At 51.1% G+C, this 25,367-nt stretch overlaps 9 protein-coding genes across 9 annotated transcripts; 3 read left to right on the top strand and 6 right to left on the bottom strand.

The window, feature by feature from the left end:
• Positions 1-123: 123 nt before the first annotated feature.
• TGAM01_v207632 (phosphoglycerate kinase) lies at positions 124-1,661 on the bottom strand (the record flags this gene model as incomplete). The annotated part of the gene is made up of 3 exons (XM_018805123.2): positions 124-890; positions 965-1,385; positions 1,596-1,661. 3 exons carry the CDS (start codon positions 1,659-1,661, stop codon positions 124-126), a joined length of 1,254 nt encoding a protein of 417 aa, XP_018661573.1.
• Positions 1,662-2,631: 970 nt separating this feature from the next.
• Positions 2,632-3,758, bottom strand: TGAM01_v207631 (vacuolar membrane protein; the record flags this gene model as incomplete). Its single annotated transcript, XM_018805122.1, has 4 exons — positions 2,632-2,697; positions 2,755-3,299; positions 3,400-3,490; positions 3,690-3,758. The coding sequence occupies 4 exons, from the start codon at positions 3,756-3,758 to the stop codon at positions 2,632-2,634; spliced, it is 771 nt and encodes a 256-aa protein (XP_018661572.1).
• A 5,479-nt stretch (positions 3,759-9,237) lies between these two features.
• Positions 9,238-11,063, bottom strand: TGAM01_v207630 (hypothetical protein; the record flags this gene model as incomplete). Its single annotated transcript, XM_018805121.1, has 2 exons — positions 9,238-10,181; positions 10,250-11,063. 2 exons carry the CDS (start codon positions 11,061-11,063, stop codon positions 9,238-9,240), a joined length of 1,758 nt encoding a protein of 585 aa, XP_018661571.1.
• A 1,652-nt stretch (positions 11,064-12,715) lies between these two features.
• Positions 12,716-14,076, bottom strand: TGAM01_v207629 (hypothetical protein; the record flags this gene model as incomplete). Its single annotated transcript, XM_018805120.1, has 2 exons — positions 12,716-13,678; positions 13,756-14,076. The coding sequence occupies 2 exons, from the start codon at positions 14,074-14,076 to the stop codon at positions 12,716-12,718; spliced, it is 1,284 nt and encodes a 427-aa protein (XP_018661570.1).
• Positions 14,077-15,014: 938 nt separating this feature from the next.
• TGAM01_v207627 (hypothetical protein) lies at positions 15,015-16,767 on the top strand (the record flags this gene model as incomplete). The annotated part of the gene is made up of 2 exons (XM_018805119.1): positions 15,015-15,360; positions 15,491-16,767. The coding sequence occupies 2 exons, from the start codon at positions 15,015-15,017 to the stop codon at positions 16,765-16,767; spliced, it is 1,623 nt and encodes a 540-aa protein (XP_018661569.1).
• Positions 16,768-17,021: 254 nt separating this feature from the next.
• Positions 17,022-17,906, bottom strand: TGAM01_v207628 (hypothetical protein; the record flags this gene model as incomplete). Its single annotated transcript, XM_018805118.1, has 1 exon — positions 17,022-17,906. One exon carries the CDS (start codon positions 17,904-17,906, stop codon positions 17,022-17,024), a length of 885 nt encoding a protein of 294 aa, XP_018661568.1.
• A 1,300-nt stretch (positions 17,907-19,206) lies between these two features.
• Positions 19,207-20,203, top strand: TGAM01_v207626 (hypothetical protein; the record flags this gene model as incomplete). Its single annotated transcript, XM_018805117.2, has 2 exons — positions 19,207-19,564; positions 19,617-20,203. The coding sequence occupies 2 exons, from the start codon at positions 19,207-19,209 to the stop codon at positions 20,201-20,203; spliced, it is 945 nt and encodes a 314-aa protein (XP_018661567.2).
• Positions 20,204-21,033: 830 nt separating this feature from the next.
• Positions 21,034-22,190, top strand: TGAM01_v207624 (hypothetical protein; the record flags this gene model as incomplete). The annotated part of the gene is made up of 2 exons (XM_018805116.1): positions 21,034-21,700; positions 21,763-22,190. The coding sequence occupies 2 exons, from the start codon at positions 21,034-21,036 to the stop codon at positions 22,188-22,190; spliced, it is 1,095 nt and encodes a 364-aa protein (XP_018661566.1).
• Positions 22,191-22,965: 775 nt separating this feature from the next.
• Positions 22,966-25,002, bottom strand: TGAM01_v207625 (hypothetical protein; the record flags this gene model as incomplete). Its single annotated transcript, XM_018805115.1, has 1 exon — positions 22,966-25,002. The coding sequence occupies one exon, from the start codon at positions 25,000-25,002 to the stop codon at positions 22,966-22,968; it is 2,037 nt and encodes a 678-aa protein (XP_018661565.1).
• Positions 25,003-25,367: the final 365 nt, after the last annotated feature.

Here is a 25,367-nt window from a genome sequence, read left to right as displayed (position 1 = left end):
GTATATGTTTATATACTTTTTTTCCGTTATAGATGGGGTGCCCCGAGCCGACCTTTTTATGCCATATCCCCCCGTCATCAATTTATTTCTCTCGATCGTTCGACCCATAAGTAGGGTATGCAGTTACTTACTGGACAGAGCAGTAACACCAGGGAGCTCCTTGCCCTCCAACAGCTCCAAGCTGGCACCGCCACCAGTGGAGACGTGGCTCAGCTTATCCTCGACACCATACTTGGCAGCAACGGTGGCAGTGTCACCACCACCAATGATGACAATCTTGCCGTTCTTGCAGCCCTCGACAACGGCGTCAAGAGTGGCCTTGGTGCCGCCAGCGAACTTCTCAAACTCAAAGACACCGGCAGGGCCGTTCCACAGAATGGTCTTGGCCTCGTCAATAGCCTGCTTGTACAGCTTGATGGACTCATCACCACAGTCAAGGCCCATCCATCCATCAGGGATACCATCCTTGTCAGTGGCGAGGCCAGTGTTGGCGTCCTTGTCAAACTTGTCGGCGGTGATGAAGTCGGTAGGCAGGACAATCTTGACGTTCTTGGCCTTGGCCTTCTCGACCAGCTTAGGAACGGTCTCGGCGCCGGCCTTGTCGAAGAGAGAGTCGCCAATGGCGAGGTTGTCGAGGACCTTCTTGAAGGTGAAAGCCATGCCACCGCAGATGATGAGGGTGTTAACCTTGTCAAGCAGGTTGTCGATGAGCTGGATCTTGTCAGAGACCTTGGCACCGCCCAGAATGGCAAGGAAAGGTCGCTGAGGGGACTCGAGAGCCTTGGCGAAGTAGTCGAGCTCCTTCTTCATGAGGAAACCGGCGGCCTTCTGGGGCAGCTCAACGCCAACCATGGAAGAATGAGCACGGTGAGCAGTGCCGAAAGCATCGTCTAGTTGGCAACACAAATTAGCCACCTATGAAAACAAAACAGCTTTCCAGACGAGAAGAGAGCATTGCACTTACTGACGTAGACGTCGCCCAGAGCAGTCAGGCCCTTGCGGAACTCTTCAACCTTGGCCTTGTCGGCCTTGGTCTTGTTGCCCTCCTTGTCCTTGGAGCTGCCCTCCTCCTCAATGTGGAACCGGAGGTTCTCCAGCAGGATAACGGCGCCGTTGTCGGCCTTGTTGACAATGGCCTCAACCTCGGGGCCGACGCAGTCGGGGGCAAAGGTGACAGACTTGCCCAGGAGCTCCTCGAGCTTAGGAACAACAGGCTTGAGGGAGTACTTGGCGTTGACAGCGCCATTGGGGCGTCCGAGGTGGGACATCAGGATGACAGCCTTGGCGCCATTGTCGAGGGCGTGCTTGATGGTGGGGATGGCACCGACAATGCGCTGGGGGTTGGTGATGTTCTTGTTCTCATCGAGGGGCACGTTGAAGTCGACCTGGATAAACACAACACATTCAGTCAGCCAAGTACGAGCAAGCAAAACTTCGGATATCTGCCATCAATATCCCCATGTCGCCCAAAGCCAGCGAGAAATTGGCCTTTTCGACGGCGCTCCTCTAGCAGAGCTTTGACGTCGATGCTTAAAGCTCCCAACATCGTCCCCTCCATTTTTCATCACTGCAATGGCGGGGCAATCCGGACTCACCCGAATCAGGACCCTCTTGCCCTTGACGTCGACGTCGGTGATGGACAGCTTGTTGGAGAGAGACATTTTGGCTGGATATTGGCGTGTGAAGCGGAACAAGGCTCGCGCTGCAAAGGAAGACGTTGTGGATGAAGAGACGAGCTCTGTGTTTTTAAGGAAAAAGCACGCAGAACTTTGAGCTGCGACGGCCAAGAAGGATGGAGGGGCTCAGCGAGGTGGGGTCCGTGCTGAAGCACGGGCAATCAATTCAATAGATTACAGCTAATCGATTGATTAATACAGGGAGCTGTGGTGGGGGCACCCTCTGTATCTCAGCGGCCAGTCAATTGGACCAAGAGCCATTAAGCGGCTGCATCCGGACCACGCCAGAGTGACGTGAGGCCCATTCGACGGCATAAATCACGCTTAATCTGTCTTTGCCATCATCACCTGTATCTGTAATGATGAATGGCGATACATCACGTAGAGTCGGACTTTAATCAGGTCATATCACAACTTCATGGATTTGAACCCTCATCTTAGACTAGCTATTATCCAGGGTCGTGCAATTGTGCCGTATCCGCATGGTGCTCAGATAACCTGCCATGGTTCGTATGGTTGGTAAATGCTGTTTTTCGCCTCTGGTTTTATTTATTTTTCACTCTAGTTGTTATAATCCTATTCCGTTACACAAAACGATGAGCGATAAAATCCAGAGGCACGTTGCTCCGTTGATTCAAAAATGCCATAGCAGCTTGAAGACATCCAATGAACGAGTCTTGTAGCCAAAACTCCAAACGCCACTACTTTGTTTGCAAACTCTGTCGCAAAAAGCAGGAAATTTCATCTTGATAATAACGTATATCGTACTCTTTCAATGGCAGCTCTGCTATGCTTGCCACTTTTATCAGATCTTGTTTAATGGGTTTAGATGAGGCTATTGGTTTAGCTGTCATACTTCCTCCTCACAATACCCCCCCCCCCCCCACTAAGCGCTCTGTGGCACTCCCGACATATTGAAGCCTTGGTCGATGTGGAGACTCGTCTGTCCTGGGGTTTAATCGGACGCATTACTCAGGGAGAGATAGGCAGTCCAGGCGATACCAACTGTCGAGACGAATGGCTAATGGCCAATGTTAGCTACAAGGACAAAGATTACAGTCTAAACATAGATACTCACGAGCTGAAACTGCACGGGCATCAAGCGGAAGTTGATAACCTGTACTGCGGGCCAAATAGCGTAGTTGGCCTTGAGCGTAGGGACATACATGTCTCGTAGCTTGTGAGCGACTCCGCGGCGACCCCCTCCCTCAGCCAGAGTCATGGCCGTGAAGAAGACGCCGACACCGAATGGCGCGAAGATGAGCTGGTCAAAGGCAACTCGCTTCATGGCAGGCCCAAATGCACTTCCCTTGTTGATGGGAAAGACTGATGAGAGAAACTTGAACCATTTGAATTGAACTGGAGCCATGCAGAAACCATAGGCCATGAATCTTGTAAGTCGCTCAAAGTCGAACGGCGGAGGCAGTTTCTTGGAGTCGGGAATGAGCTCGCGGTCTGTGAACGGATTCTTTTCATCTAGTTCATGTATCTCAATCGCAATGTCATCGTCCTTGGTGATGCCGCCTGGCTTTCGGAGAGCACGCTCGCGCACAGATGTGATGGTTTGCGCGACGGTATCGGCGATGCCACCAAGGATGGCATTGGTGACCATCATGGTCATGACTGCGGATGCAGATTATCGAGTTAGCAATCATGTATAGCAGAAGTCGAGGGGTAGAATTGGGTATATTCTTGTATGGCGCGATCGCTCGTGGGGACGTACGAGGTCGTTGTTCATAGTACGCATTGAAACGCGCCGTCAGCCGGGCAACGAATGCCATTTCGATAAGGAAGATGATTGTGTGGAGCAGAGGCTGTTGAGTAGTGCAATCAATCAGTCAGCGAGCGAATCTATGCAAAAAGAGACAACGGGTTTCTGGCAATGGCGTTGTAGTGTGAATGGGGTAGAGAGAGCGAGGCCGCGAACATGAATCGCTAGCTCAAGGGAATGAATGAACGACTCGGCGGTGCAAAACTCGAAAAATGTCTCGCTGCGTGTAGCGGCGCACGTACCAAACGTCCATAGATGAACTTGCTGTTGACGGCTCGGACAAAGCGTCGTCGGTTGAGCTCCCAGGTCATGATGGCGGACTCAAGATGCTGATGCTATTTATTGCAGCGACGTCGATGACGGCGTTTGTCGCAGCGAAGGGAGCCCCTGCCGAGTGGATCTGGAGCAGAAGCGATGACGACAGCGGGCCTGCGATGCGCCAACGGAAAAGCTCCGAGCGGCTTGTGACACGGTTTGGAGATCCGCTGGCAGAAATCAAGGCGATTGACTGATTTATTTACTGCTGCTGCTATCGGCGTCGTCTTTCAGGGGCTGCGCATAGAGCAGGAGGAGAGGCGGAAGAGAAGGTCAAAAGAACAAGGACAGGTGCTGTGCTGAGGGAGGATTGAAAGGATAAAAAATTGCGTGCGGAGAGTCCGTGGAATGGCGCAGGCGATTCTGTTTTGTGTCTCGTGCTTCTTCCCCACGTTTGTCACGGCTTGGACCTCGTAATACACACGCCACGCATCAGCGGTACTCTGTACTCAGTCTACTGCGCGTGGCCCTGATGAAAGCTGGTACCAGCAACCATGTTGCGGCGCTGGCCCTAACAATAGAAGGTTTCGCATTCCTCATTCATCCCTCACGACTTTAGTTATGCCATTTTCACATCTCGTCTCTCTCTCTCTCTCTTCCATTGCGTCTCACGTCTGATGAAAACGAGCAATAGTCCTTTTCTTGGCTAGGAGATACGGCAGTCGGATACATCTTTGTCGTATGTGGCACCCCCTTTGAAAGTCTGACGCTGCTGAAACCAGAAAAGGCCGCGCGCCCCAGCTTAGAGATCTGCAGATCACGGCAGTAATCCGGACTGGCTTCGTATTCGATCTTGGGCCAACCAAATAGCAGTATTACGTACTAACAGGTAATATTATAGCCCATTTCTGTCTTGCCAGAGTCATTACAAGCAACAAGTAGGCCATTTACAGTCAGTGTAATACAACGCCAGTACTGTATCGTACTAGCATCATCTTTGATCTAAGCCCGTTAGCTAATCGAATCATTGTACAAGTAATTATGTGGATATAGCTGTGCACTCTATATAAATATATACCTACATTTCTTCATGGTTGTGGCTTACATGTATAATTGTAGCAACATCTATCTCCGTGTGCCTGGCTCTCTATCTGCACTTCTAGCATGAACCAGCAGCTTAGGCTGCCGCGTGTTATAATATCAGTATAGTTAAGAAGGGTATTAAAATTGGACAGTTGTCATGACAGTGGCTCCCATATTCAAGATTATGCCAGCAAGTTAGTCGATGGCTTTCTGGAGATTACCCCAGAGTCTCTCCATATGCTCCATTACTGCTCCAATAAACTCCACGTTCGTGGCGTCTGAAAGTATTTTTGCACAGTCAGGCTGATACTTTTGATTATACAAGAACAGCGTTTTCGAGGTATCATATAGCGAAAGCGCGCTTCATAACTTCATTCTTCGCAGCAATCCTCTAATGGCATATACGAATATCTCGCATGCTCATCCAACTCGACGTGAACTCGTCATCTTAAAATCCCCACAACACCTAGAAGACACAATATTGACGAATCTATCTCAGATGTTATAAAGTGGCTCACATGAATTCGCAATTGTATCAATCAGAAGGTGTTTATCTGACCAAACATCCTAGTATATTGCATTTGTTTAATCTCAGAGCCCTGCACTAAACCAAGCCTCCTTCTTATGATTCAATGTCTACACTTTCACACTCGTGAAAATAATTGCATCGGTTTGCCCATTTCTCGATCCATGAGCAACGAGACCCTACTGAGACTGTCCAAGAGTTGTTCCTTTGATACGCCGCTTATGGAGATTCCAATATGATCTCGCTCATCTAGATACTTACCAAGATTGGCATAGATAGTTTATCCTTTATGCTCATAACAATTGGAATAGCTGACTTCAGTATATGTAAGCAAGTGATATGTTGACATATGCAGCATTGCCAGATGTTCGTACTCTGTCTCTTCCAGCCTCCCGTTGCTGTTCCCCTTTTTCGAGATACCAGTTCCCTTCGGTTTCCTTAAATTTCGAAGAGTGTCCTCCAGCTTTCCGAAGAATATCTGCCACTAATGCCTCGAGGCGGGATCCAGATCGACACATATTTAGCAGCGTTCAATCACCCTGAGGGGCTTCACGATGGGTTTGGTAACTTCTGCCAAGTCGCCAGCTATTGCACTCCTATGTATGGGTTGAATCCAGACACTCAGGTTCATTAACCGGATAATCCGCCTGACTTTCGCAATCACTCTTTGCATAATCTCCATTGGCAGAAACTTTGCTCAGTAGATGGACGACATTGAAACGTTTTTCACTTCCCGGGCCGTGGCTGCAGCCCGTCTTGCTTCGCCAACGTGATATGATTCGACAAATACATCGTAACCGCTCGTTAGCAAGGATATCATCTATTATACGCAATGCCAAATAGGATAGATCCATTAGACATGAGGAGCGAATGCCTCCAAGAGCATCTACAATGAGGTCACTTTGCATCAGGAGGGGGCAGATGTCCACGGCGTGCTCCCAGCCATATGAATAGCCAATATGTTGATGAAACATATGAACAATGATCTCCTTTCTCTCTGTCAGCAAGAAAACGTATGTCTTATTGTTAAATGCTGATACTCCTGAAACTGAAAGGGATGCCCTTCGCTGCATAAGTTACAGCGTTTGCAATATTCCTGGCCATTAAGACGATGAAGAAAACAACATGCGCAGCACTTTATTTGGAACTTTTTCGCATAGTATCAATAGAAACTAACGGCTCTCGCTTGAAGAATAGAATCCTATTAACTATGATTACTTTCACTGACAGCCAAGTCCCACGGAATGCTTTTACTGCCTATCCTTCCATGCATTTACAACATCGCCTATGTCACACATTTCTTATGGAAATCCTGAAACAGAGTTTCAATTTCAGTCACGCGTAGGGACAATAATCAACTTCCACTCCCTCCCGCATCTATTGTCCTTGCAAAACATATGCCAACAGGAGTAAAGCCAGGTCTACTATAGCATGTTCTTGCCTTCCACTCCATTCAACTAGAATCCAACAAAATTACATACAAGTCATGGGAATGATGATTTGGCGGTAGGATCTGTAAAAGAATGCGTCAATAGCAGAGCTTAATAACACAGGGAGTGATCAACCCAAGAGAATATGTCTCGCTCTAATTTCAACATCAGCTGTTTATCAACGCCATCTCTAATAAGCTCCAAGTATCAAAAGTATCTAGTACATTATACTTACCGATCATTGACAATAAAATGGATGGATTCGGGGTAGGCATTTTCCTCTTCTATACACATCCACCAATGCCAAGCCAGATTTCTCATTGATTCGCAACCATCTCCTACCCGGTAACCGCGCCTGCATACACATCAACAAGCACGCCAAATAGCAAGAGCGAATGAAAGCTCGCAATGTAAGCACGTCGATTCGAATAACAACCGGATTGGACAGATGGAAAATGCATGTTGATAATGACGGTGAGAATCTCTGCCGCACCTAAATCGACATCTGATAACACCGTGCCGTTATCTGCAGGGGGAGAGCATCATGCATCATGCATGCCTAGTGCAGTCTCTCAAACTCTTATTCTTGTGTGAAAAAGACATTCATCGTTTACAATGACTTGTTATACTGTTGCCTATACGAAATAGAAGCATTGAGATTCATGACTTGCCGGATAGACACGTTTTTCGCAAAAGACTGTTATCATCACTCCATCTTATTATAGCGGCCCAACATCACGCGGTGAACCGTCCTGTGGCAATATCCAACATGCACAGCTCACTCTGTCTTGGCTGCATACCTATCTGTCCTAACCCCATCCAGGTTACTTCCTATTGCATGTACATGTACTCTGTGGATAAGCTCTTCAAAAACATGCATCTAGTCTGCCGTTCTCCGCCAGCCGTAAGCCCAGACTCGGATGTTGGCTGCATAGCCGTATACACGGTAGCTTTTATGCGGCATCCTATATCCACTTCGACTTACACCAAGCACACAGGAACACCTTGCGACGATAAGGCCCGTGGCCCATATTCCACATTAGCTTCCTCTTCTCAGGTCAAAACACCCACAAACTCAACCATGTTACTGCTACTTCAAACGCCATTAAGTGAAGGTATCTGGTTTGACGTGTCCAAAATCCACCCAAGAACACTCAGAAACGGGCGCTATATCCCGCGCCGGCAGCATAATGCTACCCGACGATATCAGCTTATTTCCATTATGAATCACGGCAGACCCCAAAAAGAGTCACAAGGTGTCCGGTGAGTCAGTCAAATGAATCCTTTACTGCCACCCGCTTGAAAGCTACTGTCATCCTTCCCATGGTTTCAGATCCGGGACTAGCATGAATCTAGCGAGAGTTCAATAGAATTTTTATGTAGAACACATAGACGCACTTGATGTTGGGGAATGAGTGCATGAAACAAGGTACATGTAATCACCTTGTGCGTAATAAACAACAAGTTGAAAAACTCAATCAAGTTCTCTCAATCAAGCATCACTTGAGAATACACAATTTTGCCGATGCATATATGCTCAAATAATTTTCTTCTTTCACAACTATTGGTCTAGTGGCGCAATGGCAGCGCGTTGCTTTCCGGTGGCAAAGGTTCCAGGTTCGAGTCCTGGCTAGATCGGACTAGACTTATGTTTATTTTTTTCTTCTTTATCTACTCGCTTTTTGTTAATTGTTTTATCACTTATAAAATTCACCGACTGAGTGAGATCTAATCCTATTTCAATAGGTAACCAAGAACCCTTGCTAGTTCTTCTTTGCTTTTCTTCTTTTGGGCTTCACATCCCTGTGAGTTCGTCGCCTAACAATGTCACTGTGCAAGGGGACTATAAGCGAGATGCACACAAACATAGCAAGAGGAATAGGAAAAAGTTTAACTTTCAAATGTCCTTAGTTCAATTCGTACATACTAAAAGAAAACAAATAGTAGCAGTAACACAGAAAACGAATGAAAAAAAGTCATGAGAAATTCTCAGACCATGTTCATTGTACACGCAAAAGTAACAAGAGCCATAGCTCCGAATGAGACTATGTACTCCGCTGTTTCCACACATCGATGGGCATTAAGTCATTAGTATCGCGGTAATCGCAAAAGGGAAGCTTTTATACCCAAAGACCAAAGCACGCCTGCATTGTCTTTGGGCACCACAAAGAAAAGAAAAACTTTTGGTGTGAATATGAGCCTCTAATGCTTGTGTTCCCAGAGATTCTCCTATAACCATGTTTAGTATCCCGATAACGACATAGCTTGTTTCCAAGACCGTTTCCTGCCTACGCCGTCTACCCGATGGAGAAGCCGTCAACTTTCGTAAACGCTGGGACGAAATATCGAGTCCTCGTCGAATTGTTCAAAAATGGACAGAGAAAAAAAAAGGGAATGAGACGCCAGAAAGAATGTATCAGATGGCGAGGCCAGGGGCACGTTTATGCACCGTCCTCGCTCGTATTTAGTAGCTTCACGCGCAGCTTTCTATACGCATTATATCCGTAGAGAAGTCACGTCAGAAATGCTCCGGTGCCTTTTATGGTTACTTTCGGCAGCTTCGCCTGCAGCTTTACGCTTTGTCGAAGTTGACTCCAGAGAGCCCCGGGTCGATTCATTGATTTGCTTCTTGTGCCGTCGAGCGGGGGTCAAAGGCACGGTCGCAGTATCGAAACGGTCAGATTTAAGACCTCGAAGAGCAGTGTAGTTATATGGACCGCTGAAAGCCAGCGAGTCCTGAGTCGCTTGGCTGCTCAGGATCAGCTGCTGATTAATCTGGTTGCGGCGGAAGGCGCCAACAGTGTTCGAATTAAGATGTGACAGCGCTCCCATGTCACCAGAAGCTGTGGCTGGACGCTTGGGTGACGCACCCCATTTGTCATTATCACCTTCATCGCCAGATGATTCGTCATCGGCAGCTTCACCAAACGTGATAAAGTCGTTGATGTCAAGCTTCTCTTCATCGTCGTCCTCGCCATCCGTGCTGGGAGATGTTGAGCTATCATCTTCGTTGGTCTCGGTGGGGAAGGGGAAGAATGCTTCCGCAGGGCCCATTGTCTGAGCATTGACAAAGTCTCCAAACGTATTGGAAGAGAACATGGCACTGAGCATCATGTTGGCCGAGTTGCTGAGCAGCGGAGTGGTCTGGTCCTCTATCGCCCAGGGAAAGTTGAACTGCTCCGGTGACAAGTCAAGATGTCTCCGTCGATGAGGAGTAAAAATCATCATCTTTCGAGTCAAGGGATTGAGGACAGCAATGGGTTTCTTATCAGACCGGTCCAGGTTGAAGCGGCCCACACGAGGCTGGCCGCGTTCTGATTTAACAGGCGAATCCGCCTCTGAGTCTGAAGCTTCGTCGCTCAATGCACTAGATGGACGTCGAGCCTTCTTCCGGATGACAGGCTCAGGAATGTCTTCCTCATCAGTGGTGTCACCATCAGCTGAATCATTGGTATTAGTAAAAGGTAGTAAAGGGCACCCGTGTCCCGCTTCAAGTAGTAGGACTCACATTCGTAGCCATCAAGCTCTAGGGATTCTTCAAAGGTAGGGCTAAAATGTTCCGGTACAATGGCGGCGTCAGGAGTCGGCACGGCAGCTACGGTTTCGTCATCCGAAAGTTGTCGGACTATTTCTTCAGCTTCTGACTCCGAGTCGTCTCCCCCTTCTTCTTCGTAGTGGCCATGATAATCCCAAAAGGAGTTGGAACCGGACGATTCATCAGTATCATGTTCAATCTCTTTGCGGAACGCAGGGTCGAGAGAGTTTTGTGAGACAAAGATGTCGGGGAAAAGATCGGCGTGGTCATCTTCTGTTTCAGTAGAGTCTGAGTCGCTATCCGGTATATCGAAGCGGACATGTCGTTCTATAATGGGGTCTGAGATAAAAGGATTCGAGTCGTGATAGAAGTCGGATGCTTGGCCATCTTCAACGTCTGACAGTATGCCAGCCCAGCTTGCATTGTCAGCATCTTCGTCCAAGTGTTCGTCTCCATCGTCGTCGTCATCTTCCTCTTCCTCTTCCTCTTCTTCATCAGCATCCTCTCCTTCGTCTTCTGCTTCTGCTTCTCCTTCTTCTTCGTCTTCGTCATCCAAGAGCGGTCGAGGAGCGTGAGGGGGGATAGGTAAACCCTCAAAGAGTATTGTTTCCTCCTCGACCGCTATTACATCCTCCTCATCGTTGTCCTCAGAGTCGCTAATATCTTCCACGGCTGAGTAGCCTTCATCGTCGGAGAGATCAAGGGAGGAGGAAGACTCCGAAAGGCGGCGACGCTTTTGGGTTTTAGCCGCAGCTGCGGGATACTTTTGACGGATGTTGCGAGACATTATGTAAAGAGTTGTATTCAGATGAACTTGTGGGCCTGGAAATTGTCCTTTATACAAGGGGGCTAACTCTAGAGAGCTTTTTTTGCTGAAAGGAGGGATGGGCAGATGAATAGATACGTCGTAAGTGTGATCTAATGATTGTTCAATTCGTTTCGGAGGCTGTTTTGTTTTTTTTCCAGTCGATATGTTGGGGTGTCGAATTGGATGCCGACTGCAATATAAATTGTTGGTCGTAGGAAGGGGGTTGAGGGTTGAGGGGGGGAGCGTAAAGGCAATGGCTGTCAAAGATTCGAGTAACTGAAAACTTTTTCCAGCAATTGAGACGTTGAAGGCCCTATCAAAGCGGGCAACTAGCAGAATTTGGCGGGTTCAGAGACAGGTTTGTTCGGAAGAGCATGCGGACTCAATAGCGGGAAAAACCTGTTGAAAAACTTGACGTCGAAGATGTTGTTGATTAGACTCGTTGAACTGCTGGACTGCGAGCCGTGATGGGCACGGCCCGCAGTGGGCGTTTACAGCTCAGCGACGGCCGAAGGCATTGTGGCTCGACGAAGTTTCTGACTGGGGGGACTCTGAGTGGGAATTCTGGGCTATAGGGCGACTTCGTTGTCTGGCTTGAAAGGTTGATTGCGGATGATGCAGCAAAAGAGAGGAGACGAAAAAAAAAATCTTGAAGGCCCCCGCGAGTGAAATAATACTAGTAGTACAGGGTACCAGGTACCTCTTGCCAGCATTCCCAAACCTTTTTTTTTTTTCTAGTTCTCATGGTGGGGTCTGCGATCTGATTCGCCCCCAGCTAGAACTCCAATGACTCACTAAACTGCTTTCAGGCCAGCATTGACAGCCCAAAGATTCTTGTACGACGAACACAAAAAACGTCGTCACCGCTCTTTTTCCGCTAGGCGATAGCGAGCCGCTAATTGGGCCCTGCTGGCTCTGTTTTGCAGCAGCAGCTACAGTGCTTAGGGGCCCAAGGTCGCCTGTAACTGGGCGGGGCACAGCATCTCCAGCCTAGAGCGCCCACTCTGGACTGCATAACGGCATCCATCCAGTCATAGGACGCGTGACATGCATATCGTGCAGAATATAGCAGCATTTTTTACCCAAGTAGTCGATCACGAGACGGCCTTGCAGACGGGAACTAGATCTTGTAGGTCAGCATAATTGCCTATATTGTTCTGTAGCACAGATTACTAGTATATAGCGAGTGACTGCCGAGTCTTTTGCGGCGGCGGCGCCACCGAGGGGCTTTGGCTCACTGACTCACAGGCTAATAAAATTCGTTCCGTTAGTTGAGCTAATTCGAATCCATATACCGAACTGGCTGAATGTTTGGACGACGAACAGGGAAGTTGCTTGTAAAGTTTGTTGAAATTCCTGACAGTAGGTATCTACGAGAGCTTTTTCATAGCAATTGATGCATATTTTCTCATAAGGCACACATGTGCCGCTTCTAATATCTACATGTTCTCTACTATATTGATATCTGATACGCCTGTATCTGTAGAATAATGTACCTGTTAAAGGCCAATAAACACTCGCTGTCCGTCTGTTCGCACAGAAAAAAAACCAAAACCATCCAAAACGCCTATTCATATATGTTGAGACCGTCTTTCATCTTTTTGGAATCGGAAAAGATCATGAAAACATCATCATTTCTCAGAATCTTCGGGCCTTTCAATCTTGTTAACTTCGGTCTCGACCTTTGCCTGCCGCAGGAACGGGATAAGCTCGGTGCCTCCAGTGCCCATCAGTCCCTCTCCTCCTTTTCTCGATGAAGAGCTGGCCAGATTTCTGCGCGTGGTTCCAGCCCAGGGCTTCTTGGAGGGAATGATGATGTATCTTGTCACGAGCTTGACGTGCTTGCCCCTGAACTCGGTGAGGGCATCCACTGCAGCCGTGTAAGCCTCTCTGAGACGGTGCTGCTCTTCTCGGACAGGTGTTTCGAGGGCCAATCCGCGGAGGCTGCCAGAACGGGCTACATGCACCAGGAATCTTCCATGAGGACCGGGCATGTACTCCCTGATCTCGTCGTGGAAGCTCTTTGTAGAGGTTGAGTGGCCATTGTGGTCGATGCCGAGGACAGCGTCGTAGAACTGGATCAGCGAGCTCTGTGCGTTGCTTCCACCCCTGATTTTGCGCCACTCGCCTTTACCATCTCCTTCGGAATAAAAGACTCCATTTGGCAGACCGGCATCCTCCATGTTCATGCTGCCGGCAAGGAAGGGTCTAACTTTGTAATAGAATTCCATGGGGTCGCAGCGCTCATACATTCTCTCCATGAGGTCACTAGTGTTATCAATGCCAACTTTCAGCTCTTGCAGAGACTTAATAATGACCTCGTAATCGCGGGTCTTGACGGCATCAAGAGCACGAAGCATAGTATGGATGATGGGTGCGGCAGTGGCCTCAATAGCAACACTGACTAGCATGAACCAAGCTTCGGATTCAGTTCCAGTAAAGGTGACGAGAGTGCTGAGGTCTTCCAGCTTGGAGAAGTCGTCTCCTGAGCAGCTAAAGTTCCACAAGTTGCAGGCAGCATAGGTCAAGACAGGGGGGAGTTCGAGGCGGGCAGAGACTCTGAGAAACGGAACGGCGACTGAAGCTGGGAGAATCTATGAAATGATATCAGTGTTAGTTTCAAATATGCATTATGGTTATAGGATAAAGATGGATGGTATGGCAGTCATACTTCTTCAGCCTTTTCTCCTCCCCAGACATATGCGTGAGTGAAAAAAGCCAGGATAACATAGGCTCTCCGCCACTCAGCTTCAGACTTGAGCAAGTCCGTTGACAGGACGGGAAGTTCTTTGATAGCATCATGAACTCGGCCGGCCTCGATAAGCTCTGCTAGGTTGTGGGCAACGAGCTCCCATGATTCGTAGTAGGGGTCCGACAACCTGTTGGGCTGGCTCTCCTCAGGGAGGAAGGCATTTTTTGTGACGGCAAACTTGGATAGGTTCCAGTGGTCGTTCTGGCCCAGAGTCTGTGAATCAATAGCGTGGGGAGACATGATGGACAACTACTGTTGGTAGTACTTTGTGGGGGGGATCGACCAAACTGAAGTTTTTCGAGACAGTATAACGCTGTTGCTTCAGTTTGTTTCGCTGGTAATGCCTCTATCACTGAGTTTGACGGAACACGGGGCAGCTAAGGGCCTTATATGAAAGGTATCGCACGTGGGAGCGGTCAGGAACAGGAACAATGATTACTAGCGGCTGGAGTGGAATGAGAAAGCTTCACGCCATGCGAGTAGTTCCGTAATATTGTTCAGCAGGAACCATCTCCTGCCACGGTCCAACGTCTGCACGTCTAATCCATGCAGCTCAGGGCATAACAGCAATAAGAGCAGGGAGCATGGGGCAGATGCGGGTGTTGGTCTTCGGATTCTAGCATCCTTCGATCCGCCATCCGCGATTAGGGAGTTTCATCCGAAGCTCCGCTGCTATTCATCAGTAAGACTAGTGCTATCGAGGAGAGCTGTTGTTGGATAGACAAGCACGTACATGAGCCTAGCAAAACCTTGCAGGAGAGCTCTGAGCTGGGCATCCTGGTGAGCCCCGAGCCCGGGATCCACCCCGGAAGTCGTATACGACATCATTACCAAATAGGGCAGCGTCAGGATGCGGCACAGCAGCACATTCGTCAGCTGGCGCTGCTGAGATGCGAGCGATGCGATGCGATACTGCGGCAGACGGATCGCGGAAGTTCGGATCGCGGAAGAGCGGATGATCCATGCCGGAACAGGCGGCTGCGGCTGCGGCTAGAATAGGCCCAACAGATCCGCCTCTATCTCTCTCTCTCTATCTACGGCCGTAGTTTGTTTGCCGCCTATTTTGCTACAATCGGCACGGACTTGAGCCATGGGCGCGGGACAACCGCTCTGGCTGCTGGAAGGGGCGCCGGGCCGTGGAAACATAAAGTGATTACCAAAGCCACTAAAACGCAACAATGTCTGTTCTCGCTAGACTTCAGCCCCGACGGCAGCTCCTCAAACCAACGACGGCGCTGAATAGAGCCTTTGCATTCAGCCCCAGAGCCAGAGCCAGCGACTTTGCTTTTCTCGGTAACGGCAGCAACAACAATAGCAGGGTCAACAACACCAACAATATGGACTTGCCAGCGTTTGTCGAGCGCCTTCGTAGCGGCGCCCCGCCCAAGTTCCCGGCGGACGCAGACTCGTTGCAGTTCGCCCAGAAGCTAGACTCGCAGGATTCGCTGCGACACCTGCGCGACGAGTTTATTCTGCCCACCAAGGGCTCGTTGAAAAAGCGAGCGTTGGATGGCACCATTCCCGGTATGTCCAATCAAAGGCCGTCACGGCATCACCTCAGCGTCGTGGACATGGATCATCCTTTCTTTTGATCTCATTGTAAATTCATTGTACTGTAATGATGAGCCATTGAGATGCTAATTGGATGCTGCAGGTGAGCTGAGCAATGGCACTAACGGTGTCAATGGGAATGCATCAGAGGCCGAGCAGGGCATCTACTTTGTTGGAAACTCGCTCGGCGCCCAACCAAAGGCCGTCCGCGAGTATGTCCTTGCCCAGCTGGAAACGTGGGCGTCTGTCGGCGTCAATGGCCACTTCCTGGATATGGGAAAGTCGCCGCTGGTGCAATGGCAAGACATGGCCGAAGATTGCGCCAGAAGGTCTGCCGATCTCGTGGGTGCGTCTCCGGATGAGATTGTCTACATGAGCACCCTGACGGTGAATCTGCATGTGTTGATGGCCAGCTTCTACAAGCCCGACGCAAAGAGGCACAAGGTCATTCTGGAGTGGAAGCCCTTCCCCAGCGACCACTATGCCATTGAGAGCCAGATTGTCTGGCACGGTCACGACCCGGCCCAAAGCATGATCAAGATTGAGCCAGACAACGACTTTATCATCTCCACAGAAAAGGTGCTGGCCACCATTGATGAGCATGCCGACTCCACCGCCCTGATTCTGCTCCCCGGTATCCAGTACTACTCGGGCCAGTTCTTTGACATTCCCAGGATCACGGCCTATGCAAAGGAGCGGGGGATTGTGGTCGGCTGGGACCTCGCCCATGCGGCCGGTAACGTGGAACTGAAGCTGCACGACTGGGACGTCGACTTTGCCTGCTGGTGCACATACAAGTACATCAATGCGGGACCGGGAGCTACCGCGGGTGCGTTTGTGCACGAAAAGTACGGCAAGGTCGACTTTTCCAACGATCCCGAGAACCCAACCTACCGGCCACGCCTGGCGGGCTGGTACGGAGGCGACAAGCGGGTCCGCTTCAACATGGCCAATACCTTTGTCCCTACCGCGGGCGCAGCCGGATATCAGGTGTCGAACCCATCAGCGCTGGATTTGGCCAGCGTTGTAGCCGCCCTCTCCATCTTTAACAAGACGAGCATGCACGAGCTGCGGTCCAAGGCCCTCGTGCTGACAGCCTATGCCGAGCACCTGCTAGACAAGATCAACGCAGAATCCAACGCCGCGCAGCCCTTTTTTAAGATCATCACTCCTCGAGACCCCGCCCGACGAGGCACACAGCTGAGTCTGTTACTGCGCGAGGGTCTTTTGGACAACATCGCCCAGGCACTGGAGGCAAACGGAGTCATGTGCGATAAGCGAAAGCCAGACGTGCTACGTGTGGCACCAGTGCCGCTATACAGCCGGTTTGAGGACGTATGGAAGTTTATGCAGATCTTGCGAGGCGCCTTGGGTCTTTAGGGATTTTTTTTAAAAGAGCACGGAGTTTATTTGCTTTTTCCGGATGGAGGAGAGGTTATGCCTTATATCAATCATGAAAATGGTTCACAGTTTTTTATGGATGATATGAAATGAAAAGACGATTCTAATGCGTTCACGACAGCATAGGTAGCACATATGTTAACGAATTTGAAGCATTACATTTTCTATCTATGGCGCTGAGCAAATATGCTGAAATCATGGTGCAAGTTAACCTCTATCAGATACCGCCTTGTCTAGTTTAAAGGAGAGTCGGTACTTCTCAAAACGTCCTTCCACTCCTCAAGAATCTTATTCGTGCTCTCAAACTTGTCCCGAATCACCTTTTCCGTATCACTTCCAAGCACAACCCTCACCGGAAGCTCTCGCCCCTTCGCAACCCCAGTACCAGACAGCATATCCACCACGACTTCCGCGCCCTTGTTCACATCGCCAAGCTGATTCCCATCCGTCACTACAAGCCGCCTCCTCGTCTGTCCCGTAGGCGTCTTCTCGTCCTCATACGCATCAATACGAACCTTTGACGAGGCCAACGTTCCCGGGTTCAAGAACCCCGTGCGGAAGTATCCCGGCTCAACAACCGTGGCCTTGATCTTGAACGGCTCCAGCTCGGTAGCCAGCGACTCAGCCAGTGCAGAGCACGCCCATTTAGTCATGGAATAGACTGCTCCGCCAGCAACGCCTCGCCAGCTTCCCAAGCTGCCAAACGTGGCCACCACGCCGCGGACCCCATTATCAGCCACCTCCTGCGCGCGCATGTACGGCAAGAAGGCACGCAGCGTGTTCATCACGCCAAAGACGTTTGTGTTGAAGCTCTCGTAGACTTCCTCGGGCGTGGCTTCCTCAACGGCGGCCTCGAGCATGAAGCCCGCAGCATTGATGAGGTAGTCTACGCGGCCGTGCTTAGCGAAGACGTCCTTAGCCACGCCCTCGATGGTGGAGAGGGGAGAGGTTACGTCAAAGGCCAGCGTGTGGGCGCCTGCGGCGGCGAGGTCTTGGATGCGGGATGGGTTGCGGGCGGTGGCGATGACGGTGTGGCCGCGGCGGAGGGCGGCGATGGCGATAGCCTGGCCGAAGCCTGAGGAGGCGGCGGTGATGAACCAGACGGGCGTGACGGCCATGGTGGTTGAATTAAGGTTGTTGGGGCTTATTTGATGCTTTGGGTATTATATGTTGCGTAGTTACCTAGCAATTGTGTACGACTTGCTATGTATGGGTATAAGATGTAAGTCGAAAGACTTGTAAGGCAATTGAACTGATTAACTGGCTTGTTATCAAGGTGATGATACTGAAGTGAGTATCGAGATTCAAGCCGAGGGACTGAGAGCCATCTCATCCCCTTTTATAACCCTTCTTCACAAAATAGAAGCCATCCAAGAAAAGAAAAGAAAAGAAAAAGCCACACGGTCATACTCGGGCTTTACAAAGGGAACGTTTCCAAATCTCCAGCTCATCTCCGGATGAAAGTCCCCTGCTTCATTCTCATACATGTCTTTTAGTTCCCTCGACGTGTTGTTGTCCGAAGCCAAGTAGTAGAATGCAGCGTGTGGGCCTAACGCCATTGGACGATTTCGGCGTTTAAGTCGTCCATGGATCCCTCCCCCCACCAAAGCACTCCCGGCTGGCGCTGCCGAGACCAATTTTCTGGGGCCGAATCATAACCCCACTCTTAGGTTTTTTTTGGTTATGTCCGGCGCTCAGGATATTGCTAAAGCCATGGATTTCGACCAGAAGTCCGCATCGTAGTCGACAAGGAATCAAATTATTAACAATTGGGCCTAGTATCATCCTTTTCAGGCCATTCGGCGTTTAGCAAGCAGCACGCTATATGTTTTGATTTAGTCCGTCTCATGCCACCCAATTCCTATAGCAGGCTGCAGTTTTAGCGTATAATACTACTTCATGTCGCCAGTCCCAACCATCTACTCTTCAATTTCACTGAGCACTCGCTGCCACCATTCAGGCCAAGACCACCAAAACTCTCCAACCCATCTCTGCCATCGGCATATTGTATAAAAAGCCGATGCAGGGGAAATCAAGCCGTATCGGCCTTGGTACGTGCTTCACTTCACTCATGGGTAGTATCTGCAATTGCTCATTAATATGTGGTAATGGGTGTAAAAGCGGTAGAAAGATGAGCCATCCAACTCAAAGACGCCAATACAGCTGAGCAGGATAAAAATCCGCTGGCGGGTTGGAGATGGAGGGGTAATGCTCTTGCAGCAGAACCACTTACACGGCGGGATGGGTCTCCGCAATCGGGCGCCCATTGATGGATTTTAAATCCTTAAGCCGAAGAGAAGCATTGAGTGTAATGGTTCGTTGATGGATTGAATAGTCGATTCTTTTGCTTCTTGTTGAATTGGAGTAGAAACTGAAGAGGCCGAGCAGCAACACCAAACAACAGCATACACCACCACCATGACAGCCTCCATTCCCTGCCCCCCTCGGGGCATCTACGTCCCCGCCGTCGCCTTCTTCAACCCCGACGAGACAATCGACTTTGACGCCATCCGCGCGCACCTCACGCGCCTCGCCAAGGGCGGCGTCGACGGGCTCGTCATCCAGGGTTCCAACGGCGAGGCCATGCACATGCTGCACGACGAGCGCCAGCAGGTGCTGCGCCTGGCGCGCGAGGTCCTCGACGAGCACGGCAAGCCAGGCGCCGTCATCGTTGCGGGCTGCGGCGTGCAGAGCACCCGCGAGACGATCCAGCTGTGCAAGGAGGCCAAGGAGGCGGGCGCCGACTATGCGCTGGTGCTGTCGCCGAGCTATTGGGGTACGAAGTCAAGTCCTATATATCTGAGTCAATCCCTTCTAACACGGTGCAGTCGGCGCAATGCAAAAGCCCGTCATCTTCAACTTCTTCCACGACGTCGCCGCCGCCTCGCCGCTGCCCATCCTGCTCTACAACTTCCCCGCCGTGACGGGCGGCATCGACCTCGACTCGGACCTCATCGCCAGCCTCGCCGCCGCCAGCCCCAACATTGTCGGCTGCAAGCTGACCTGCGGCAACATGGGCAAGCTGCAGCGCATCGCCCACGACCCGCGCATCGGCCGGCCCTTTGCGGCGTTTGCCGGCAAGACGGACTTCTTCCTGCACGGCCTGGTCGGCGGCTCGCACGGCGTCATCGCCGCCACGGCCAACCTGCTGCCCAAGACGCACGCCCACATGCTGCGGCTCTACGACGAGGGCAGGCTGAAGGAGGCGCAGGAGCTGCAGACGCGCTTCAGCAGGGCCGACTGGGCGCTGGTGCAGCTGGGCATCGCGGGCATCAAGGCGGCGCTGCAAAAGTACTATGGCTACGGCGGCGGGAGGAGCAGGCGGCCGCTGGGGAGCACGGTGGATGCGGCGAAGCTGGATGGCGAGGTGGATGCTGCGGTGGGGGGGCTGATAGAGCTTGAGAATTCATTGTGATGGAAGAATCATGATGTAGTTTATAGTTCAGAGTGTCTGGTACAGAGTAGATTCGATATAAGAGAGCTAGACTTGGACAAGTAGCAACCAAGAAACGTACAACCTATCAATCAGATCAGTTACACTGCAGTAGCTCTTATCGTCTTGAATAAGAAAATTCCCATTATTCATCTAGTTAAATGAGGCTCAAGTCTATATATCCACATCCTCACGGTATATACCAACCATCTCAACACCAAAATACCCGTCGCATATAAAACAACCAAAACAATAACTCCTAGCGCGCAGCCACCAAAAAGCCACCACGCTCCACAAACTGCCTGTTCCCTCAGCCACCATACACTGCCAATTGCCTTGTATACTAAACCGTCAAACTAACCTGAACCCCCTCATAATCTCACAAGTCTCTCTCCAATCCCCTGATGCCCTCCGGCTCCTCGGGTTAAAGGCCTCCAGTTGCTCTTCCCAGCAGCATGACTCTCAGGCTTTGATCCCCCACTTTCTTCCTGCCCACCACCGGCACTTTCACCAGGGACGTCACTCCCCCCACTCGGAGCTTTCAGGGGGGTCTTCAGTTCTGCAGCATGGCGGGGTAGTCAAGTCAATAAAAAGGGGACCTTCCATGAGCTGAGCTCGGGGTAGCAACGCTCGAGATGCTTTTTGTATTTCGTATAGATTCCATCTCCCTTTTCTCTCTCTCGTGACTCTTACCACCATTTGAGCTGTCAATTGTTCTTCACTGCCAATCCACTAAACAAAGAGCAACAACACCAATCCAATCCTCTTTATCGCCTCCCTCCCTCACATACACCGACATCTCCATCACCACCATGTCCTCCCCCGAAGACCGCCTCGTCCTCCCCATCATCGACTCCCACATCCACATCTACCCCGAATCCGAAGTCTCCAACCTCGCCTGGGCCACCCCCGACCACCCGCTCGCCGGCCAATTCTCTCTCGACCAGTACAAGCGCGCCACCCGCACCGCCCCGTCCCTGCTGGGCTTCATCTTCGTCGAGACGGACCGCAAACACGACATTGCTGCAATCACCTCTGGCGGCGCCGAGGCCGAGGCCGGCTGGGAGGGACCCCTGAAGGAAGTCCGCTGGCTGAAGCGCGTCGCCCTCGGCACGCCCCTCGACGGCGAGGGCCACGCTCCAGAGGACAAGTCGCTATGTCTGGCCATTGTGCCGTGGGCGCCCATCATTTGCGGCGCTGAGATTTTAGAGAAATACATTGCCAGAGTCGAGGAGGAGGCCGGTGAGGCTTGGCCTAAGATCAAGGGGTTTAGGTACCTTCTTCAGGACAAGCCGCACGGCACGATGCTGGAGGACAAGTTCATCGAGGGGCTGAAGTACCTGGGCAAGCGAGGCTTCGTGTTCGAAGTGGCCATTGACCAGCACCGCCGCGGCAGGAAGCAGCTGGAAGAGACTGTCGAGATGATTGGGCGGGCACACGAAGGCGTTCCAGACGAGGAAAAGGTCACCTTCATCATCAGTGAGTCTCTCCCCCAATACTATATACTATACGCATGTTATACAACTAACACCAAATAACAGACCATCTCTGCAAACCCGACCTCACCGTCTACAACGTCTCCTCCGACCCCTCCTTCACCGCCTGGCGCACCGCCATCTTCTCCCTCGGCAAATGCTCCCGCACCTACATGAAGCTCTCCGGCGGCTTCGCCGAAATGACCCCCGCCCTGCGCGAACAGGACCCCTCGCACATCTTCCAGTCCACGCTGTCCTGGCTGGGCGTCGTGCTCGCCACCTTTGGCCCCAGCCGCATCATGTTTGCCAGCGACTGGCCCGTGTGCACCGTCGGCTTTGACAGCAAGGACAAGAACGAGGAGATGGACGAGGTGGACGAGGCCTGGCCCAAGTGGAAGGAGGTTGTCGAGAAGATGTGCTACATGGGCTCGCTGAGCGATGAGGAGCGGGCCATGATCTTTGGGGGCACGGCCAAGGAGGCGTACAAACTGTGAGGGCGACGAATTGAGAGTTTTTCGTTGTTTTTTTCCTTATCTTTTTCTTCTTAATGAGATGTATGAATGAACCTCTTTATCTAGCTCTACATAACATAATAGCATGCATATTGGAGAAACAAAATCTCTAGACTCAAAGCTAGCAAGCATCACTCGTACCATCACATCTCAAACCCAAGCGCAAACAGAAGTATTGTTAAAGTATAAAATAAGAGTAAAATAAATTGTCTTCATCAACATAAAATCATCATCATCCAAGTGTAATACTAACAAAAACGACCCTCTCCATTCCGTCCTTACAAAAAGGGGGCAAAACAGAAAGACGAAACGAAAACAAGATCGAAGAAGGGAGCTATAAAAGAAAAAAAGAAGAAAAATGGCACCCCTCACTTTTGTCAAATAACGACGACGACAACAACAACAACAACAATAGGATATCATCTCATCATAAAAGAATAAACTCCTCATGAAGCGGGCAGCAACTATTTTCTTCTTTCTTCTCCCTCTTCAAAAGAAAAAGGGGACAAGAGAAACACAGTGCGCACGTTCTCATACAAAAGACAAGTCATTCCTAGGACCTCCCGACCGTTTCCATCCAAGACCAAACCCAAAAAGCGCGAGTAGTTGAGAAAGTGGCAAAATTCTAAATCAAAAAGAAGGGAGAAAAGCAAAGAAAACTCCATATAGTAGTGTATCTTTTCTTTCTATGTACCCTTCGTCGCTATGCTTGTCTTGCGAGGGTTAAAAAGAAACAAAGCACAGGGCAGCATTTGCATTATTGTCCTCTGTAACCCATCTTCTCAATATTGCCCAAGATGCCACTATTTCTCGCGCCATTTGGCCGAGGCAAGCCTCCCACGCTGCCCTTTCCCCGCTCGTGCGGCTGTCGAAGCATCGTCCCCGGGGCCCGGAGTCCGGAGAGGCGGTTGGCGGGGTTGGCTTTCGGTCCCTTGGACGACACCGAGTCTGCCCGTCCAATGGTTGGCTGGCGCACCTGCGGCGGTGGCGATCGTATATCTCGCGGTGGCGGTGATCGCATCTCTCGGGGCGGCGGCGACCGCATCTCTCGTTGGGGTGCAGGCTGGGGCGGAGACGGTTGACGCGGCGGTGCTGGTGTCGGCGCCTGCTGGACCGTCTGCATGGCCATGAGCTCCTCCGCCAGCTGAACCAGCTCTCCCTTTTCGACTCTCTCTTGCTGCAGGTTGATGCGCAGCTCGTCATTGTCCGCTCGCATTGTCGAGACGATGGCCTCCAGTCGCTGAACGTCTGCCTCGATCTCCTTGATGGTCGCGTGGTCTCGCACGGATGACTGCTTCAACTCCTCCATCTCAACAGCGTCAAACTTGGTCATGGTCACGTCGCCACCAGACTTGAGCTTTTCATTCTCCTCAGTCAGCCCTTGGATCTTGACCTCCAGCTCTCGTACCTTCTTCTCCCATCGGTTCTCGTATGACTTTTTCAGCGCAGCAACCTTGGTTTCGTGCTTGCTCTTGTAGAGGGCGTGCAGCTCGCGTGCCACCCGCTCGACGGCCATTTCCACCTCACGGGTGTTGCTAGAAGGCTTTTCGGGCGATGCATTCTTCTCCATATCTCTACCAGCACGCATGCCGGCCAGCTTGCTCTCGGCCTCTTGGTGCATCATCTCCGACATCTCTCTTCTCTTCTCGCTTTCGTCCAGCTGCTGCTCCAGCTCATCCTTCTCTCTCTGAGTCTCGATAATCTCCTCTCTCACAATCCGGAGCACATTCTCCATCTCCTCCTTCAGCGAACGCTCCTCACGCATCTTCTCCATCGATTCACCGACCCTTGTCTCGGCATCCACGACGGCCGTCTTGAGAGAGTGCACCTCAGCCTCTTTGCCACTCAGCGAAGCCTTGAGCGAGGATATTTCAGATAGAAAGTTGGATTTGAGCGATTCCAACTCTCGAGCCGTGATGGAAGGCACATTTCTAGGCGTGTCAAGGTCAATGAGACTAGAGAGCTTGCCGCTAGGTGTCGCCGTCAACGGCAGATTGGGCGTGGTCCGCGAAGGCGACAAGATGTCGCGTCTAGAGGAAATCGACGACCTGTGCGAGCGGCTTGGGCGCTCGTTCAAGTTGTCATCGTCCATCGCATGGGCGCCGCGCTTGCCCGTCGGCGTCCGGCCAAGCTTCGCCAGCATCGCCATGTTGGGCACCGCCGAGAAGCTGCTAAAGGTGCTGACGTCCATGGTGAAGTCCTCGTCGCCGGCGGTCGCGTCGCCGCGGTGGTGCGTCTCGACGTCCTCCATGCCAATCGTAGAGTCCCCCGCCTGGCTGTGGTTCGCCGCCTCCTCGTCCTCCTCCTGGATGCCTCTGCGCCGCCGGTCGTCGAAAAGAGACACTGGCCGCTTGAAACCGTCGCTGTCGGAAACCACCTCGTCGATGCTGGGCGACTGCTCGTTTGCGACCCGCGATATGGTGTTGCCGCCGATGTTGATCTTAACAGGAAACCGGCGATCGGGCGACACTTTGCGAGGGCTGCGCACACCTCCACTTGCCTTGAGCAGCGCACCGTCCAATGAGCTGCGCTGGCTCTCCACAATCCTGAGCGGCGACAGCTCTGTGCCTGACATAATACGGCTGTGGCGGGATTTGACTGGCGACACGCTTTCCTGGCTGGATCGTGCATCGTCGCTTCTGACCCGCGACTCGGGCCTGCTGCTGCTGGACGTCTCCGTCTTGGGCGTGCTGGTCATGCCATCGTCCAAGGCGTCTTCGTATTTCTCGCTTCCAGAGGCGGATGAGGTCGAATTCAGCATTGCATCGGAGGCCGTCGATCGCGGCGACGACATGATATGAAAGAAACAAAAAAAAATTATTATTCCTTTCCCTTTTCTTTATTTTTCGTCGCTGACGTTTTTCTCCTCCTTTTTTGTTTCCCAGAGGTTGTTTGTGGTTGCGTTTCGTTTCGCTGGTGGAACTTTGGTGTCACTGAGGTGGGTTCAGAAGCAAGCAACCTTGAACCGCTAAGCTTCTCCAGGCTTCCCCCCCAGGGCCACCACCTTGGCCTATTAATACAAAATATGCGAACAAGGTGTTTATGCGGCATTGTTGACCCAGTAACTTTTATGCGTTATGCCGCAACGGGACTAGCCCTGCGCTGATTTTCACGTGAGGGGACATTACAAGAGTTTCACAATCGCTGTAATCCTGGCCA

The sequence above is a fragment of the Trichoderma gamsii genome (genome assembly GCF_001481775.2).
Source record: "Trichoderma gamsii strain T6085 chromosome Unknown Scaffold_29.2, whole genome shotgun sequence".
NCBI classification, from domain to species: Eukaryota; Fungi; Ascomycota; class Sordariomycetes; order Hypocreales; family Hypocreaceae; genus Trichoderma; species Trichoderma gamsii.
This window is presented reverse-complemented; position numbering and strand designations above follow the sequence as displayed.